At 43.2% G+C, this 14,621-nt stretch overlaps 1 protein-coding gene across 5 annotated transcripts in view; it reads right to left on the bottom strand.

Moving 5' to 3' along the window:
• The window catches only part of PLEKHM3 (pleckstrin homology domain containing M3), a 520,667-nt gene that overhangs the window by 44,154 nt on the left and 461,892 nt on the right, over nucleotides 1-14,621 (bottom strand). For 3 of the 5 annotated variants that reach the window (XM_085648873.1, XM_085648871.1, XM_085648872.1), the window contains one exon: nucleotides 5,904-6,061. The exons of the other annotated variants lie outside the window; for them this stretch is intronic. In XM_085648873.1, coding sequence (XP_085504999.1) covers nucleotides 5,904-6,061 — 158 coding nt within the window. The remainder of the gene's footprint in view (nucleotides 1-5,903; nucleotides 6,062-14,621) is intronic. 5 annotated transcript variants of the gene reach the window in all.

Below are 14,621 nucleotides of genomic sequence, written 5' to 3'. Positions count from 1 at the left end.
TAAAAAACGCTAGTGTTAAGGACTCTTATGTTGTCCTAGAAAGATTATAAGGCAATCCCAGAGTAAGAGCCAAGCTTACCTCTCCGTCGGTACCCCAGGGCGGTCTATGAGTAAAGACCGGAGGTACCGACGCGAGCAGAGAGGGAGTGTTTTATAGTGTACTGAATTGTAAACAGGTGAGTCTGTTACAGCGGGGTGGCTTTAGTGAAGCCTGTTATGTTTGCAAAAGCGTGAGGACCCCAAAGCCAATAATAGGTACAGCGCATGCGTTAAAAACGCGATGAAAATTGTAAACAGAAGGATCTGTTACAGCCAATCGGCCTCGGTAAAGCGCGATGACAAATGTAATTAGATTGATCAGTTACACCAGGGTGGCTTTAATAAAGCCTGTAATGTTTACACCGGCGTAAGGACCCAAATGGCAATGATGAGTACTACGCATGCGTTGTGATCGCAATGAAGTGCGTGTGTATTGTATTGGAGACACTGGTCTACTATACCTCCGATATCGAGTACTGCGCATATATTGAAAGCGCGATCGAATGCGCATGTGTTATGTTGGAGACGCTGTAGTGGTACATCTCCAATATAGTGGAGCGCCTGTACTGGATTCCCACATTAAGTGAATGTAAAGGAATTGCGGCAGGTTCTAGTACCTAAAGCGGCTAATGTATATGACCGCTATAGTCACTATATAAATTATATTCACGAAGGAAGTTTCTAAAACATAACGTAAAATCTTATAAGAGGACATCATCTCAATCAAACAACCTCTGTAAGCATGTGACCTAAATCTCTCATTTAAGCGTGTTTGAATCGATGGGCATGCGCTCATATCTATTTCGACAAGGAGAGAGGTGTGTGGGACTTTGTCAGACCCGCGGAAACAGAAAAGGGGAAACTATTATGACTGAGTTTGGCGAGATAACCTTATGGTTGGTTCAGTATGTAAGTACAACAAGTTCAATAAGGAATTCATAGACATAGTGTATTGTATAAATGTTAAAGACCCTCCAGTTGAACGTATCACAAACTATGTACACCATTTTCACAGATAAGGCAAATCAAAAAGGGGCAAGTCTGACTGAACAGATTAGAAGGTGTTTATCAAGGTGAACTAAGTAAGAGACGTACTCATTGATATCCACATAGCTTAAAGCAAAAGCCAGGGAATATCGTCGTTGAGTCCTGTGGTGTCTGAGTGTAGACGATAAACCCATCTCTGTTCTCTACAGAGGAGAAAACGTTGGATGTCCATTATATGTTGGGGAATATAGGGTTGCTCAAGTATTACCCAACGAAGATCTGTTTCTCTATGGCCTGCCGAGATGAAGTGATTAGTAAGTTTAGTGGCACTCTTTTTGCACCGAATGGTGCTCTTATGTTCTGCTATTCTGAGTTTAATTTTTCGAGATGTCATCCCCACATAGTTCATTTCGCAGGGACACTTGATGAGGTAAATGACCCTCTCGCTGTTGCAATTAGTATGTTTATCAAGCCGCCAGGGTCTACTTGTCCCAATGTCGACCTCAGTAGTATGTGATGTCTGGGGACACACCGAACAGTTCCCACATGGAAAGTGACCTTTGACTGGGGGTAGGCCCCACAGGGACACCTCCGCAGATCTCTGGGATGCTCGAGGGCGTGTATGTATCAACCGATCTTTAATATTCTGGCTCCTTTTGTAGGCAAATAAAGGAGGAGGTAAGATCTTTCCTTCAATTTTGACCACTCTCCAGTTCTTGAGAATACTCTTCTTAAGTGCGTTAGAATGGCTGGAGAAAGTGTTGACACATGTTATCCGGTTCTCCTCCGTGCTTGGATCGCGAATTCGTTTTTCCAGGAGAGCCTCCCTGTGATTGTTAAGAGCTCTCTTCATCGATGTCTTCACTGTTCTCTTTGGATATTGCCTATCCAGTAATTGAGCAGAAAGTTGATTGGCATGTTCGCAATATTTGGAAGTTGTTGAACAATTGCGTCGAATGCGGAGAAATTGCCCGAAGGGCAAATTTTCTCGCAGAGCTCGTGGATGGAAACTCTGGAAATGTAACAAAGAGTTCCGAGCCATCGGTTTCTTATATAGTTCAGTCGTGAGTATGCCATCCTGAGAGCTGATCATAAGATCCAGGAATGGTAGGTTCTTTTTTGAAGTCACGCAGGTAAACTTCAGAAAATCATTTTGAAGGTTTAGCCATGAGTGGAAATTCTCGATTGTGTCAATAGGGCCTCTCCAAATGACCAGGATGTCGTCTATGTACCGTTTCCAGGACAGAATGTGGCCTAGAAACGGATTGTTGATAGACAAGACCTCAGCCTGCTCAAAGTGGTGAACATAGAGGTTGGCCAAGGAAGGGGCAAAAATGCTCCCCATCGATGTTCCGGAGATCTGAAGGAACAGCTGGTCCTCAAATTGAAAGAAGTTTTCTTTCATAGCCAGAGTCGCGCAGAACATGATGAACTCAACTGGTGTTGTGCTCTGCAGATCTTGTGTTTCAAGGAGTGTTTTGATGACAGAAAGAGTCTCATCCTGTGGAATGAAGTTTACCTGCGTGACTTCAAAAAAGAACCTACCATTCCTGGATCTTATGATCAGCTCTCAGGATGGCATACTCACGACTGAACTATATAAGAAACCGATGGCTCGGAACTCTTTGTTACATTTCCAGAGTTTCCATCCACGAGCTCTGCGAGAAAATTTGCCCTTCGGGCAATTTCTCCGCATTCGACGCAATTGTTCAACAACTTCCAAATATTGCGAACATGCCAATCAACTTTCTGCTCAATTACTGGATAGGCAATATCCAAAGAGAACAGTGAAGACATCGATGAAGAGAGCTCTTAACAATCACAGGGAGGCTCTCCTGGAAAAACGAATTCGCGATCCAAGCACGGAGGAGAACCGGATAACATGTGTCAACACTTTCTCCAGCCATTCTAACGCACTTAAGAAGAGTATTCTCAAGAACTGGAGAGTGGTCAAAATTGAAGGAAAGATCTTACCTCCTCCTTTATTTGCCTACAAAAGGAGCCAGAATATTAAAGATCGGTTGATACATACACGCCCTCGAGCATCCCAGAGATCTGCGGAGGTGTCCCTGTGGGGCCTACCCCCAGTCAAAGGTCACTTTCCATGTGGGAACTGTTCGGTGTGTCCCCAGACATCACATACTACTGAGGTCGACATTGGGACAAGTAGACCCTGGCGGCTTGATAAACATACTAATTGCAACAGCGAGAGGGTCATTTACCTCATCAAGTGTCCCTGCGAAATGAACTATGTGGGGATGACATCTCGAAAAATTAAACTCAGAATAGCAGAACATAAGAGCACCATTCGGTGCAAAAAGAGTGCCACTAAACTTACTAATCACTTCATCTCGGCAGGCCATAGAGAAACAGATCTTCGTTGGGTAATACTTGAGCAACCCTATATTCCCCAACATATAATGGACATCCAACGTTTTCTCCTCTGTAGAGAACAGAGATGGGTTTATCGTCTACACTCAGACACCACAGGACTCAACGACGATATTCCCTGGCTTTTGCTTTAAGCTATGTGGATATCAATGAGTACGTCTCTTACTTAGTTCACCTTGATAAACACCTTCTAATCTGTTCAGTCAGACTTGCCCCTTTTTGATTTGCCTTATCTGTGAAAATGGTGTACATAGTTTGTGATACGTTCAACTGGAGGGTCTTTAACATTTATACAATACACTATGTCTATGAATTCCTTATTGAACTTGTTGTACTTACATACTGAACCAACCATAAGGTTATCTCGCCAAACTCAGTCATAATAGTTTCCCCTTTTCTGTTTCCGCGGGTCTGACAAAGTCCCACACACCTCTCTCCTTGTCGAAATAGATATGAGCGCATGCCCATCGATTCAAACACGCTTAAATGAGAGATTTAGGTCACATGCTTACAGAGGTTGTTTGATTGAGATGATGTCCTCTTATAAGATTTTACGTTATGTTTTAGAAACTTCCTTCGTGAATATAATTTATATAGTGACTATAGCGGTCATATACATTAGCCGCTTTAGGTACTAGAACCTGCCGCAATTCCTTTACATTCACTTAATGTGGGAATCCAGTACAGGCGCTCCACTATATTGGAGATGTACCACTACAGCGTCTCCAACATAACACATGCGCATTCGATCGCGCTTTCAATATATGCGCAGTACTCGATATCGGAGGTATAGTAGACCAGTGTCTCCAATACAATACACACGCACTTCATTGCGATCACAACGCATGCGTAGTACTCATCATTGCCATTTGGGTCCTTACGCCGGTGTAAACATTACAGGCTTTATTAAAGCCACCCTGGTGTAACTGATCAATCTAATTACATTTGTCATCGCGCTTTACCGAGGCCGATTGGCTGTAACAGATCCTTCTGTTTACAATTTTCATCGCGTTTTTAACGCATGCGCTGTACCTATTATTGGCTTTGGGGTCCTCACGCTTTTGCAAACATAACAGGCTTCACTAAAGCCACCCCGCTGTAACAGACTCACCTGTTTACAATTCAGTACACTATAAAACACTCCCTCTCTGCTCGCGTCGGTACCTCCGGTCTTTACTCATAGACCGCCCTGGGGTACCGACGGAGAGGTAAGCTTGGCTCTTACTCTGGGATTGCCTTATAATCTTTCTAGGACAACATAAGAGTCCTTAACACTAGCGTTTTTTATGAGAGCCCTCTGGGTCTTTTCAAGGGCTTTTTCCTCCTTTCCTTCTTTCTGATTAGGGGTAATTTACCCTTACTAGGACATCATTGCCATACTTTGTGCCTCCACCTATTTTCAGAGACATGGATAAACTTTATACTTCTTAGTCATTTGGGATGGGGAGCATAAAGATTTAGGCATGTTTTACAACAGCCCTGTTTCTTTTTCTTCTCCCCTTTATCAGAGCGGGGCCCCCTTCCCTGAGTAGAACCAGGTTGAGGTGAGGGTATCACCCATAATTGTAGGGTAAGTGCAATCTAATACACTTTTAGATGTAACCAACACAAATTTGTGTTTTGTATGGCGGTATATTTATACTGTTGTTTGCTGGTCATGTTAACATGGATAGCTCTCCGCATTTCCTTATTTATGTTCTTTCACTTTCCTAGGTATCCGGTTTTGACATCCATGGAGCTCAACCGGTGGTAGGAATGTCTGTAATATAATATACTTTTACACTTTCACTTATTCATAGTAGCAGCAATATTGAGGTCCTGATGAATGCCCTTGATACTATTTAGATCCCAGTGGGCAGAAACATGTCGACCAAAATACTATGGACAATGAGCATAATGACGATGTATTTATGCTAAATTGCCATTTTGCTTTTTAATTTTGGCAGAGGTACTCTACCGATTAAAGCACTTTTGAGTTTCTCTAGCCATTTTTATTCACATTTTTTTGATTTAGTGCTGCACTTTTTTGAACCCCTTTCACGCGAAGGAGAACTTACTTTTTCGTCATATCTGGTGGAGATCTGATCACAACCCTTGTATGCCACCTCCCTTGACCCACGACCAGGCCGTTCTATCTAGATCTGGCGTGGTGTGTCAAGAGAGACAGACCCAGATGATGACAACACACTGATTCCTCGGTGATTGATGGGTTCTGTTCCCTAAAGGGTTCTTCTCTAACTAGAGATGTCAGAATGAGTGGTTATGCCTTTTGTTTATCTTTGTTGACCCAGCACCAGACCCAGGTTGTCCAGTGTTACAGCATAATGAAATACACCTAGCTAACCAGCTGGTCTCCTAAAACAGAAATATATGCCACCAAGGATGACAATTTAATGTGGTTATTAATTTGCTGTTTGCAAGAAGGCACAAAAATATCGGTTTAGGATCACGTCATATTTACAAATGTCCATATCTTTATACCACACCTGCTTGTAGACGTGTCCTCAAAGGGGTAAAGAATTTCGCCGTTGTTGCAAATCTCGCAGATGAAACCCTTTTGGCTACAAAGGCTGCAGTTGTACACATGCGAGGTGGCAAACTTGATCGCCTTCCCCAGGAAAGGAGCCAATTTACCGTCAACTACCTGGAAAAGACAAGGAAGAGAACGAACAAAGTGTCAACATTCCTGTGGGAGATTGCGTGGATTAAGGACTTGGCGAAGACTCAGGAAGCCATTCTTTCTCAGCCCAGTGTTCTTAGTTCAAATCCGGCTCAGAATACAACTTATTGTTTTTATTATTATCACAATTTTCTACAAATATTTGAAATCTTAAGGTTTTGCTTAAAAGAGTGGAGGAAACGGAAATCTAGTTCTGGAGAAATGAATATGAGCCAATTTTTTATAATCACGCAGGTGAAGACAGTAGCGATTCTGTGACATTACAGGATAGGGGCAAGGTGTCGCAGAGTGCCAGAATCCACAAAGTGGGGTTTTATAGTCGTCATCAGGGAAGATAGGATTTTAGTGCTGTTTTTTACAAACTAGTAAGTTGTGCTGTCAATCCTGAAATTGGTTTCTATTCACATCTACAGTTTTCCATAAGCACAGAGAGAAGTTGCAGAGCAGAACATGGCATGTATTTTATAACGCGTTTTGCATAAACTGAGGCTAAAAAAACGTTTTCGATCCCTGACCATTTTACACAGATAAAGATTTGTTTTTCAATTTTCTCTAGAAATTTGCCTGCCTCCTCTTTACCGAAACGCGTAAACCGTGCGGCCGGTTTAGTTTCTTCTACTATCTAACATTGTTCCAGAATCAGAAAAAATATTCTATTTATTTCACATGTGAGCAAAAAAAAATGTAAGGAATAGTCCACAAATAGCCTGGATCGAGCACGAGCCAGGAGATTTAGTAAATGAAACAAAGAAAAAGCTCAGGGTATGACTGGCTGGTACATTTTGAGATGACGCCTGGATTGCAAACGATTCATACAATGTGTACTGGGACAGTACTGGTCTACTCCTTAGCAATGACCCTGAAGGGGAAATCTAAATATTTGAGCATTCAACACAGTATGTATCGAGCAAAACCATGGTTAGCACTGGGACTTATTACACCCAGCAGCTGTGATATTAGGAGTATTTAATAGTGAATTTTATTGGGACATGATCGACTCCTTGTAATTCTGCAAAGACACTAACAAACGACCAAACTAAACAATAGGAAAATATATATGGCCAGGAATCTATGGCGCCTTGCAATCAGCAGATGTAATATTTGCAGCCCGTGGTTCAACATGGAAGGCGCTTTGAAAGCAGCCCTACAGCAAACATCAGTATAAAGGGAGTTCAGCCAGGAAGTTCTTTCATTTCAGCTGGAATGACAGCTCCAGAGCTCCGAGGGACAGGTTACCTTTATCATAAGAGGATTAGTTACAAAGAAGGATTGTGTTTGTGCTCCGGTGGTGAACCTGGTGGCCACAAATAACAGTGCTTATATTGTGAAGTATCTTACAGAGCAAGGTTACGCCATCTTCAGCACATAAAATAGGTGCGCTGGGGTGCTACACCTTGTCTCACAGAGCATTGGCTCAGCATGACAGCTACAGCAACCAGCTCCTAAGCACAAGAAGAGTGGCAATAGGTTTCTGGTGACCTCTATGCGCTCGTTGGGTCCACACAAGGGGTTGAGATTAGTTTGATGAATGAACGTGCTAGTATAATCACACAGGGCAGAGGAATCTAGACAATACAGAGAGGAACACCAGAATAAAAATTAAACAAATTAAGATCTTAGGGTTGCTAAATATTAGACACCAGTCTACACGATTCATTCACACCATGTGGACTCTGCCTGGCATCATGGGAACAGCCAACATTGTGTCTCATTCGTTTATGAATATTGCCCTGGGTGGTAATGCTGAAACTGTACAGTTCCACATGTGTGATCAGAAGATATATTTATGTATGTATCTATGTATGTATTACTTCTATAGCACAAATCCAGCCAAAAAGCAGCGGAAACAAAGATATCTTGCTGAAACATGATCATTACATCAACATAACCTTTCCGGCACGCTGTCGCCTGAATGCATTCATTAATCATACAAGATATGAGTAGATACTAACTTGTTAAATAACTGATTCATCTTTTCATTCCATTCCTTTACAACTCTATGGAACGAATTTTAAAAAAATGTAATGCTTACCGGCTAAAACACACAACTCTCTCTTACGTCATTGCACTTTCTTATTCTTAAAGATCACTTACGTGGGTTGTCCATATACCAAAAGAATCCATCTTACTTGCATCATTACAATAAATCCTCTCACAAGATCAGTTAAACCATTGACTTGTCTGCACAGGAGCTTCAAGGCAGGAAGGTTGATACTGCAGCAAGTACCATAGATATTCGAGAAGTTAGAATAAAATAATCTGTAAGCACGTCTACGATGCAATAAAGACTTTTCAAAGGCCTATTTAGTAACACGTTGGCCTTTTCACTAACTTACTCTTAAACCGATCACGGAAAAAGGTGGTTTCAAACGTGTTATAGTTTAATAGACATTTTCAGACAGAATCTGGGATCAGTTTTAGGTAGTTTACCAACAAGGTCTGAGAGATGCGAGGTATTTTGGGTGATTTCACTAGTGGTATAGTTCAAAAAGTCATTTTCTGTAAAAGCCTGTGAGCATTTCACTGTATTTTAAGGCTGGACTACGTCATCACATATCATCAAAATCAGCCAATAAAACTAAAGACAAGCTAATAAAAAAAGGTCAGAGTACTACACAGGGCAAAACGATTTGGGCAGCAAGTTTGCTTTTTTCATGTATACTTTTGCAAAATTACTTAGAAAACACATTTACTTCATTTAAAAGACGAAAAATAAAAATGAGTTAAACAATCAAATTCACAAGCACAGAGGGCCCGATTCACAAAGGGTCTCCCCGCTGGTGGCGGAGACCCCGCAGCCGTGGCGAGACCTTGGTACTGCAGTTACCCATTGTGGGCCCACCATGACTGCGGAGGCCCTTTGTGAATTGGGCCCCAAATGTATTACTACATAGACAATTAAGGATGGCTAAATTAATGCATAAAGACTGGAGTCTGTTAATGTGTATAATTGGTCCGTTCAGTGTTTTGAATCTGTACATGTATGATGTGTGAATGTGCATATGCACTTTGCAAAATCCAGGCCTACAGCCATTGCCAATGCTAGTTTCCAAGAATTTCTCTAAATCCCTTGTAAATTCAAACAGGGTAAGACTAGATAATAGTTTTAAAAGCTCATATACTTCAGCTGCATGCGCAAATATAATCTTTTTGCCTCCAGTTGCTCCAGCAGGCATATTACCATTCTTATGATCTTTACTCAGTGTTTTTGCCCCATAAATGAAATAATGCATCCATTCACCTTCTGGCTAGTAATGCCTTCTATCAACCTGTAGCATTCATTACCCCTCATATTTACTATTCACTCCGTTGTTTCACAAGAGGTCACCCACCTCTCTGGCAGCCACTACCATAGTTTAATTTAAATTCCTCCTCTGTATCCATAAAGGGCACCCTACCTCTCAGTTTTTGCTTCTGTTTTCCTGTCTAGACTTCTGAACTCATTTTTAAGAGATCTTCCTCTTATCTGGGATGATTGTCCTCAATAGCTTTGGTGTCAGAGTTGGGTGGAGTGCAGAAGCTTTGGTTTCACTTTGGAGTCTACCTTTGGTTGCATGCGGGGCCTGCGGATGAAGGCGAATGTTGGAGTTTCTCCTTGGGCTAGTGCCAGCCATTGGGATGACTCCTAGTGAATTGGGGTCTCATCAGCACCCAGCTTTTCAGCAAGATGCGTCTGGTGGACATCTTTCCTAGAGATGAATTGGATGGAAATCCATTGCAACATTCTCTTAAGGAAACAGGGTTGCAAGAACTGGGGGTGGGAAGGATGATCTGTCTTCCTCCATTCAAACGATGACCTGCACCCAAGTAAGTTGATATTCTGTCGTAGAGGTGTGTTAGCCTTTGTTGACATTGATTGGCCCTGGTTGGTACTGAAATGGAGTGAAAGCAATCTGGTAAAGGAAGAAAGAAGAGTGAAACTCCCATAACTGAGGAGGATTCAGGATCAACAGAATTGTCTGACGCCCATATCAGAGTTTTAATGACTTACACACTTATTGAACTTATGGCTAAAGAGAAAGAAAACACAGAATTTGTTAGTATCCCCTATGTCATGCCCCTCTTCCTGTGCTTTCTAAGATATGAGGGTAGTTTGGATTCTTTTATCATTCCTGGCGAAAGAGGGAGTTAAGAAGATAAATAAGGAGTGTCTTTCCTTTTGGGACATACTAAAGGCAATTTAGGATTTCCTCTGAAACAAGTGGCGGAGCCTAGTACTAGTTATATTTTGTTTTCCAAGTTTTAGAGACTGGTTAACAAGAGGTTACCCATTATTCCTGTTGTGAAGGACACCATTTTAAAAAAATTGAAAGATATGAGCAAAACAATAATTTCTCCTGCCGTGACTGGTCCATGCGGGCTGAGGGGCCATGCCCCCCACCTTTTGCCGCTCACGAACAGTGTCTGTCAGGCTGAACAGAGGTCAGCTTGACAGACACTGTTCGTTTTCAGGTCACGGAGCCAGGAGCCAGACATGCGCTAAGTGCGCAGGCTCCTAGCTGCCTGAGCTGAACTTTGCTGGGCTGAGGAAGTCACAGCTCCTGTGGGCATGACCTCAGCTCAGCAAATGTCCCTGAGGCCCTCCCCTAAGTGACGAGGGGTAGTGTCACTCATTGCCTCGCACCTGGCCACTTTAGTTTTAAGCCCAGTGACACTTCATCGGAGTGTGGGGTGGGTTCAGCTGTCTCACTGACCCCATCACACTCTATGATGACATTGGGACTGCTGCCTTCCCTCATTGGCTGACCTAAGGTCAGCCAATGAGGGAAGGCAGCAGTCCGAAGCCTTCTGAGACCTACGAGGCAGAGCTGCAGGTAGGTGTGTGTGTGTTTTTTTAATTAATGTTTGGTGCAGGCGTGTGCGTGTATGTATGAATGTTTAGGAATGTGTTGTGAATGGATGTGTTTGTATGTGTGTGTGTGTACATGTGAGTGCATGGCTGTGAGTGTGTATGTATATATGTGCATGTGTGTCCCTTCGCCCCCTTTCCACCTAAACATACCGGCTGCCACTGAATTTCTCTCTATTTAAACAGAATGTGTACTGTGGATGGTGAGGATCTTCCTCAAACAGTGGCATTTGAAATGCTTTCCAATGTTGTGTTGTGCAGAGGTGCTAGACGATGCCTTACTTCCAGATCCGATAACATAGAAAGTAGACGGAGCCTACCCTGATCTAAATGTAGCCATGTGACCTTTCCTCTACTCTTCTTATGCTTCTAAGAGATTAGTATGAGATTTTCTAGCGTTATCTGCTGCAGTGCTAGTAGAGCACGACTGTGACGACCTCCATGCTAAGATGAAATTGCAAGTACATTTTCTGAAAGATGCATCTTTTGACACCTTTCATGCTATAGATATTTCCTATGGAGCAATTATTAATAACTTTCTGCTTACTACCTCCTGGATCGACGCTGGACCGCCCTTGGTCTTCTCTGCTGTTCTTTTCACCAGCAACACGCCGGACCCGCTCCGCGGGTCCCACAGTGCACCAACTCAGCGCGGGAGTTGTTAGAAGGGGCTGCCTGTCACCTGGGGTGAACGTACTTGGACCAGGGCTGCGAGCAGCGGGGACTCCATTGTCCAGGAGTCCCTGCGAGCCCAATTACCTACACCTGGGCTGCTCTCCCTGGCCGACACGCCCCCTCACCCAAGCATCTCCCTATTTTAAGAATACAGGTCCACGCTGCGCGGGAGCGCCCGGGGCTAAGCCCGGGCAAAGGGCGGGCCCTCTGTGGCCCTCCGAGGCACGAGGAGACCGGACCGGGCCCATTCCATAACATATTGAGAAGGACTGCCTGAGTACTTATACACTTCGCCTATTTCTAGTTATGGGCGCGATATTGGAGAAATATCCACCCCTAAACTCAGGAGGTACCAACAAGGGTACATTGGATGATTATTTTACCAGGGTCGCTTTGGTTATTGGAAAGGAGACTGTTCTAGCTGAACGTAGGGCAGAGCGCCGTCGTTCCGTAGAATGTATGAAAAACAGACCGCCCTCGGATTTTTTGCTCCATAATACTCCTTCCGAGCTAAGCTCTCCTATTGCTACCCAGGACCTATCATCTATAGATAATGTTCCTATATCTTTACGAGATACCCCCTCTCCACCTGTTATGTTTAACAATTCGCATGTTCCTAACAACATACCTCCCTCTAGTATCCCTATTATTGTAATTGATAAGATTATGGATTCTTCTTTATCAGAGGTTAAGGTTGCCAAAAAGAAGGCTGGGAAGGAAGTTATGTCTAAAGCCCAAAGACCCCCTCCCACTAAAAGAAGAAAGAGGGTGGGTGTCCTACAAAGAAGTAAGATTAAACATTCTGATTTTGGCAAACGATCAAGGCCCATTGTAGACATTGTACCTATGCCAAAGTCTAGTGTATCACCTACTCCACCTATAGTGGCTCTTACGGAAATAAGTCCAAACCCTACATCTCCAGTCTCGACTGCATTACCCTCATTTGACCTACCCAGCCCTTCACATTGTCTGCCTAAGGAAGTTCTGCATGTTGCTCCCCTTGAGAGTATTGAACGATTATTAAGGTCATTTGTATTACCTATAATGGAAAGGTTAAAAAAGATGGAGCAACGGTTGGGGGACCTAGAATTGGCTATCACTAATATGGGGGTACTTAAAGACTTCGTAAACCTAGTACCCCCCCCTTTCTGTAGTATCAGTGATACCTTCCACTTATATAAATAAAAATGGTAAGGGTATTTTTGGTAGTCAACCTAGGGTTACACCCCCCAAAGCAGTTCAACAACTAGCACAACATGATCCTGGTGAAGTAAAAAAGGGAGTGAAAGAATTTCCTAAAGGGAACACACAAGATGAGAGGGAAGGCATTTTCTCAGTCAGGTCAGCGGACCAGTTGAGGTGTCAAGTTGAATTACCCCCAGAAGCGGTCCCCTATGTGGTAGTGCTCACGAGAGTTCCGATACTGGAAAAGGGCAAAAAGGAAGGGTTTTTTGAGCTTAAAAATAAAACTATGCATTGGCTTACCCTAAACAAGCCCCTTCCCTTCAATGTCAATGGAGAGATATTGCATGTTCGACGACTCCCTTGGCTGGGACGTAGAGCTAAGGACATCGAGGGGGATTTAATTGTCATCAATTTTAGAGATCCTAGAGCTGTCATCCACATTCTTAATTACACATCAAGCAAAAGTAGCGGCTCTATTACGCCTCGTGAACTGACATATTTTTACCCAAGATCCTCAGTTACCCATAAGATGCATTCCGGGGTTTTAGCTCGAACACAGATATACCTGCCTGTACCACCTATGCCTCTTGAAAATCAGCGTACAACTTATGCACCAATTTCTGTGGCTTGTGAAAATGCATCCGATTGGGTCACTGTACCTTCTAGGAGCAACAGAAATGGTTTTAGGAGGACAGATTATCGGCCACCATTTACCCCGTTGGAAGTTGCAAATAGATTTGATGCCTTTTCAGGCTTTGATGATTGCGATTGACAGGGGGGGTTCCTTATTAATAAGCCCACCACCATGGAGCATCAGGACGAGATCATTGAGTCAATTTCTCTGGTGCAAACTTTTTCACCAGAACAATCTATTCATCCTGTAATTGCTCCTCCTTTTTCCTTTGACCAGCATGTACCGTCCCATAAGCTTGTATCTGCACCAGAAGCTGGCTCTGCCATGACTAACGACCTCTTTGGTTCCTTGCACAATGATCCAACTAGTCGAGATCTAACGACTACCTATGTCAAAATCCTTTCTTGGAATGTGGCAGGACTTAAGAGCAAATTACCCATTCCTGAGTGGGGCTCTTTTATGGCCCTTCACGATATTTGTATGCTACAAGAAACCTGGGCACTAAAAAATAGTTCAGCCCAGGGATTTGCTACATTTGACATTTTGGCCAATAAGGGCGAGAGGGGTAGACCTGCAGGGGGATTGTCCATATGGGTTGGCATGCACTTGGGAGTCAAGGCAACACAAATTAGTACTAATTCGCCGGACGTTCAGTGCGTATTGCTATCTATACCAAATGGGTCAAATATCGCCCTGTTTAATGTATATTCAAGACCAGCTAGGCGGGGCCTTGTGTCAGAGGCTATTGAAACTTTGTTGACCCTTATTCAGTCAATGGACCCTTCTAATGTGTTAATTCTGGGTGGTGATTTCAACTGTCATTTCGAGCCACTCATGGATTCAAATATGGGTGGCTCGGATGACGTTGATTCACTGTGGGCTATCCCTCAACCATTGACTTCTCGGGTCAAGGCTTGGACCCCTTTAGTTTTACAATTGCAGTCATTTGTGCTTACAACCTCATTACGAGCCTGTAATGGGAGGGTCGAGCCGGACAGACCAGGGAAAGCAACATTTTATCGGCTTAATCAGTCCTCAATAATTGATTACATTTTCTTGGAGGCTAGGCATTGGGATAGGGTGCATGAGTTCAGAGTTATTGAAAGAAGTGACAGTGATCATAACGCCCTGGTACTCTCACTCAAGATGGGGAGCTTTGGGCTTAAATGCCAAATTTCGGA

This window comes from Triturus cristatus, chromosome 3_2 (assembly GCF_964204655.1).
Source record: "Triturus cristatus chromosome 3_2, aTriCri1.1, whole genome shotgun sequence".
Lineage (NCBI taxonomy): Eukaryota > Metazoa > Chordata > Amphibia > Caudata > Salamandridae > Triturus > Triturus cristatus.
This window is presented reverse-complemented; position numbering and strand designations above follow the sequence as displayed.